Source organism: Siniperca chuatsi, linkage group LG11 (assembly GCF_020085105.1).
Source record: "Siniperca chuatsi isolate FFG_IHB_CAS linkage group LG11, ASM2008510v1, whole genome shotgun sequence".
NCBI lineage: Eukaryota > Metazoa > Chordata > Actinopteri > Centrarchiformes > Sinipercidae > Siniperca > Siniperca chuatsi.
Genome location: NC_058052.1, coordinates 9,708,918 through 9,714,917, shown reverse-complemented (window position 1 = coordinate 9,714,917; position 6,000 = coordinate 9,708,918). Strand labels below are relative to the sequence as shown.

The 6,000-nt window shown below is 41.6% G+C and overlaps 1 protein-coding gene across 5 annotated transcripts in view; it reads right to left on the bottom strand.

Annotated features, from left to right (window-relative positions):
• Positions 1-2,589: 2,589 nt before the first annotated feature.
• LOC122884658 (signal-induced proliferation-associated 1-like protein 2) overlaps positions 2,590-6,000 on the bottom strand; it is an 88,666-nt gene continuing 85,255 nt past the window's right edge. For all 5 annotated transcript variants that reach the window (XM_044214865.1, XM_044214863.1, XM_044214860.1 and 2 more), the window contains 2 exons: positions 4,963-5,041; positions 2,590-4,411 (listed from right to left, as the gene is read on the bottom strand). In XM_044214865.1, coding sequence (XP_044070800.1) covers positions 4,265-4,411; positions 4,963-5,041 — 226 coding nt within the window. In that variant the 3' untranslated portion in view covers positions 2,590-4,264. The remainder of the gene's footprint in view (positions 4,412-4,962; positions 5,042-6,000) is intronic.

The following is a 6,000-nucleotide window of genomic DNA, read 5'->3' as shown; positions in this document are numbered from 1 at the left end:
TGTGCCAGCTGTGCTTTGGGCACACTGAACCCTATTCTGGGTAAGGCGATCCTGACTAGGGTGGTACTCACAGCAGAGGAGCATCTGCTGTGGGACTGTGGAAGCAGGACAACTGTGTCCCAGTCACATGCTATTATGTGTGATGAGCACCAAATCTGAGTAGCGGTGGATGACTGTCGCTCCCGAGCAGAGGAGAGACTCTAACGTTTATTCCTTGAACTGCGGACCCAGCCAAATATTAGAAATCAATATGGTTTGCGTGACTGTAAGCTCTTCCATCTGGTTAGAGCAGATTTTCAACCTACTGGATTGGGTCTAACTTTACTGCAGGTCAGCATATTGTGCAAGGCTAATAAAATTCCGACATGTCATTGTAGTATTGGATTGGTCCCATGCATGTATTTGCTGCAGCTCGTTTTTCCTTTTCACTCTGTGCTGCTGACCCGGCCTGTGTCCACAGATACTCCTCCAGATTTCCCTGATGCCAAAGTCATTTGGCACCTCTCTTTAGTCACTGGTCGAACTCCTGATCTTACCCACCACAACACACCCTGGAATCCTCCTCCATCTGAAACAGGCAACACTTTCGCCTTGTGCCAGCATGAGCTCCCATCTGCTGTCCTGGCACCGCACACACACATGTAGATTAACTACCTCATCTCACTGCACGCTGCTCCTGGCCAACCCCAGAGCTCGTCCACACAAACACACACACACAACCATCCAGGCATTTTAATAGGCAGCTCTGGTGTGGAGTGGCCTGATGGAGAGGTCAGAACAGGCTGCCTGGTAATATAACCTCCAGGTTCATTCATAGAACCTTGGATGAAGCTACTTTTTTTAAATTGAAATTGCTTCGTAACCTCAGACACACGCGTTGCTGACATAGAGGAAACATTTCAAACAAGCTACCTGCAGCTGGCTCCAGCTCCGTCAAAGGCGAGTCCAATGAGGAAAAAAATGTATCCAAAAAAAAGCCATGGCCAGAGCAGCTCTACCCAGAGTTCAATGCAGCCACATACCCACCAGCCCCTAGAGGACGTGACAGATTAGACCACACTCCAGCAGCTGGGCTGGAGGTTTATGCAGGAAGTAGCAAACAAATTTAATTGTTTTTCTCTCTGCACCCAAAAAGGCTTATGATTAATTATTCAGCGAGTCCTCTGCCGTCCCTGCGGTGAAAGTAACATCTGTCATTTATTTAAAGCACACCAACTCACAGGGAATCACGTCACAAACGCATTATGGTTTCAAGTTTCCATTCTAAAGTCTTAGCACACCTGCTGTTTACAAAATAGAGGATGAAAAAGTCTCATAGAAAAGGTTGTTATCTTCGTTTTCTCCTGCGGGAGCTCAACAAATGTACTGCCAAAATTAGCTCTTTGTCGTTTGTCTAAGCTTGGAGAACAGGTGCCACTAGGTGCACCTCTGAAATCTTTACTTATATTCCTTTGGTTTGTCTTTCCAATACATCTAAAGTCCCCCTATGATGATGTATTGCATTTATAATGCAAAATCTTTATAATAATCCAAATCTTATGTTTCCACAAGATTTAAAAATAAATAAATAAATATTTGTGACTTTTATAATTCTATCAACATTTTGTTCCTTATTAAGAATTAGTTGAAATGTGCAGACTAGACCATGTGAGGATAGATTCACATATCAAGCGGCTATCTTCCAAACTTCAAAAAGTCTTTATAGTGCAAAACTGAGTTTCCCTGGTTTCTTGCTCAGCTGTGGTTTAGGGACAGTAACACAAAAATGGAAATTCATACTCACAAGACTAACTGGAAGATTCCCACTTGTCTAATTAAAAAAAATGCATTGAAGGAGGACTGTGGATTTCTTACATTACAAATGCGTTAAGAAAGGATCACTTTATAGGCAGTGAGGAGAGGGGATAAAGTTATAGCAGCGAATAACTCTTTCAGTGTACATATAGGCATGTAAGTATTGCATTAAATGAATAGTTTGACATTTTGAGAAATGCGTTTATGCCCTTTCTTACCGAGTTAGATGAGAAGATTAATACCCCTCTCATGTCTGGACGAAAAATATAAAGCTAAAGCAAACGATTAGCTTAGCTTAGCATAAAGACTCATGGAAAGAGTTAGCCTAGCTCTGTGCAAAGGTAACAAAATACGCCTCCCAGCACTTTTAGAGCTTGCCAATTAACATGTCTTGTCTCAAATTAACATGTTTAATTTGTACAAAAAAACGAAATGTAAAAATGACAAGTTGTGGTTTTATGGGGGTTATTTTCTAGAACTACTTCTTTGAACACAGCCAGGCAAGCAGTCCCCCCCCCACTTCAAGTCTTTATGCTAAGCTAAGCTAACCATCTCTTGGCTCCAGCTTCATATTTAACAGACAGATATGAGAGTGGTATCGATCCTCTCATTTAACACTTGACAAGATAGCAAATAAGCATTTCTTTCATATTTGAAAAAAATGTGAATCTATCCTTTACCACCACTGGGTTTTAATTTACTAAACATAGGCAGATTATCCTTCAACAAAACTTCAAATCACTGCTTTTGGTTAAGAATGCTGGCAATAGAAACATTAAAAAACACAAACATCACTTATTTTTACAACTACATTTATTAAAAAAACAAAACAAAAAATAGAACAAAAACAAATAAAGCAACCAGTGTCCCACCAGGGATGAGACAGTTCACGGAGAGACATTTTTAAAAGCATACAAACCAGCAAACTGTAATCTAGCAGCATCCAAATGTTGGAATCTCCAAAATCATCATTTATATATTTAAATATAGTTTTTTTTATGCCCTGGCAAGCTACACACTTTACAACATACACAGAGCACATCTCTCCTTAGTGCAGAAAAAAAGAAAAACAAATACCCTTAATAAAATAAACAACTTTAGGTTAAATAAGCTTAAATAATAGTGTTAAATACAAGACACTTCTGTGGCAGATATGTACAGAAATAAACACATTTGGCATTGTAAGTGTGGTTCACTGGCGCTTGCTCTAATGCTCTAGAAACCACTGCATAAAAACACATTTTGCTGTGATAAACTACACACACACACACACACACACACACACACACACACACACGCGCGCACACACACACACACACACACACACACACACACACACACGCGGTTTTGTATCAGTGAGCCACAGACAAGGCATGTGTTTATAAAAGAGAATTAAAAGCAAAGAGAAACAATCCATTTACAACCAAGAATTTTAGGCACAGTCTCTTCCTGTTTCATAAATACATGTCAAGTACAACTGCTTCTCGACAGGAACTCTTCATGTTTGTGCTAACTTCTTTTTTTTTCCTTTTATTTTTAAATAAACACAGTTTTGTAACTACCACTTTGTTATTGCTAGGACATTGTGACAGTGAATGAAAACTACTGACAAACATGTGCGTAGGGAAAGCACCTTTAAACATCAAAATTACTGCCATGTGACCCTACAATTACAACACTGAGGAAAAGAATAAGTGGAATTAATCAAAAGAAAAATGGCCCAGAACATCAAACCTTGAAACTTTTGTGACTTTGGGAACCAGAAATCCAGCAAAAAAAGGGTCTCAGTTGAGCTACATTCATTCCCCCCCCCCGTACGTTTCAAGACCGCCACATGTGGATTCCTCTTGGTGCAAGCAGACAGTAAGTACCACTTCATTATGTCCAGTACATTCCTCTCCTCCTCGCCTCACCCGCTCTACTTTCCTGTGTCCGTGAAGGCCGGCACAGAAACAGCTGTGTGACAGTGTGCGCAGTATGATACAGTACAGCTGAGTATACAGTACAGTAGACTGACGGGACATACGTAGGTAGATTATATGTTGACTACAGTAAATGAGCTTTACATTCCAATACTGTAAGAAGATCCCAGGGGCTCAGGCGGGGCCCCCGGGGGTTGCCTTTCTCAATTCCTCTCCAGCGCCGCAGATGAGGAGGTTTCCCAAGAGTCTCGTTTGCCAGGATGGAGAAACCGTTAATGTCAGAAACAGCCCTGCACTTCAGACAGAAGAGGATCTCAAAACTAAGGTCCAGATCAGGGTTTCAAGTCTCTCCACACAGGGGCTGCACTACAGTATCCTAAGCAGAGGCTTTTTAAAGAGTCTTGATTACTCTGGGGGCCGGTAATGGTTTGTTTGAAAGTTTGTTTTCCTATGGATCATCTGGGATTCTTAAGTAGGGGTTGAGTGGGTGCCCAGGAGGAGTGAAGGCCATCTTGCTCTCTCTCCCTCTCTCTTTCTGTGTGTCTCTCTCAGGGTTTCTTGTCAATGGTGTGAAAGAACCACTCTGTGAACTTCCTGAGCTGAGCCGCTGCCGTCTGGCTCTCCTCCTGCAGTCGCATGTTGTCCTGTCTCAGATGTTGCACCTCCTCCTGCAACATCGCCTTATCCTCTTTCTCCTGAACACACACACACACACACACACACACACACACACACACACACACACACACACACACACACACACACACACACACACACACACACACACACACACACACACACACACACACACACACACACACACACACACACACACACACACACAAAACACCGGGACATGAGGCAAAAATAAATGGATACAAAAGAGGTTGATAAAAGCCCCACTAATACAAGAACATCCATCTTTCGTCAGCACTGTGTAAATGGGAGGCATTAACATGGCAAAGCAGCCTTTTCTCTGTTCTGATAAAAGTGCATTTCCTCTCTCCATTTTAAGCACATTAGTGGAGGTGGGGAAATGTTGGGCTGGGAAACAATAAGGAAAGGAAGCAGGATATTGAATTAAGTGGACAAGTTTGTATTACACAGACCTTAGGGCACCCATTACTCAATGTCTATTCTTCTGAGCTGCGTGACACAGACATGCAGTGTTTGCTGACGTAAAAAAGGAGAGCAAAAAGTTGATGAAATCATTATCAAGAAATGAGTTTGATATATGCGAACTTACCTTTCTGAGGTCATGCTGCAGCTGCCTGAGGATCACCTCCAACTGGTTGACTTTGCCAGTTAGTGTGGAGGGGGGGCCGCTGTTGGGCGACACAAAATAGGATGTTGTTAAGACTCAAGAAAGACTCATTTATCACATAAATAAAACATGATACAGAAGCTGATAATGGGCCGTTAGCTAAGTCCCGCCCCCGTTAGTTACTGTTACTACACCTATCAAGCTTCCTGTTCTTGCATGGCAAATATGCAGTTTACAATGATAACGATGGCAGATTTACCATCTAAATTATTAGGAATTTTTAAAACAGTGGGTCCTTGATTTCAAGCAGAAGTCAACACAAGCAGCCTTCCCATTTCATGCAGACGATGCGGGATCCCCGGCTGAAAAGACAATTGTCGCTAGCTGATTTTATCATGGTCATTCCAATGTTCCCAGGGTCCTGTGTTCCCCAGTAGGGTTAGGGTTAGGGTTAGGGAACAAAGGACCCTGGGAACATAGATACACTTCCTTTTTATCAGCTTTAGCTAGCTAGCGTAAGCTAAAAGAGTCTTAAATATGCACATGACGTTAACATACTTGATATTATGCTAACAGACTGAGGCTAAAGTCCAAGGGGACATGGAACTATAGGAGCAGTATTGTTCATGTATTACAGTGTAGAGCTAGTTAGCCCTAGTTTTTTTAGTACAGTATGATAAATAAAAATGTAACTGAAATGTTACTTGTTCTAACAAGGATGGTTTAGATGCTTACTATTCAAAACATATTTGGACAAGCAACACAATGGTTAGATTTATGCTTTAAAAGGTGGGGTATGCGATTCTGGAGAAATCCAATTCCATGATATAGAGCAAACAACGATACAGCAAGTAATGTAATTAATGTTAGCTAGGTTGTGGGTTAGCAAACTGTTGCTACAGCAACACGCTACTATAGCTAACGTCACAACAACAGCATATCTTGGCAAACTAGAAAGTCCTATGAATGTCCGTGAGCAAGTCATTTAACGTTACCTGACACACAAATCATGGCTGGCAT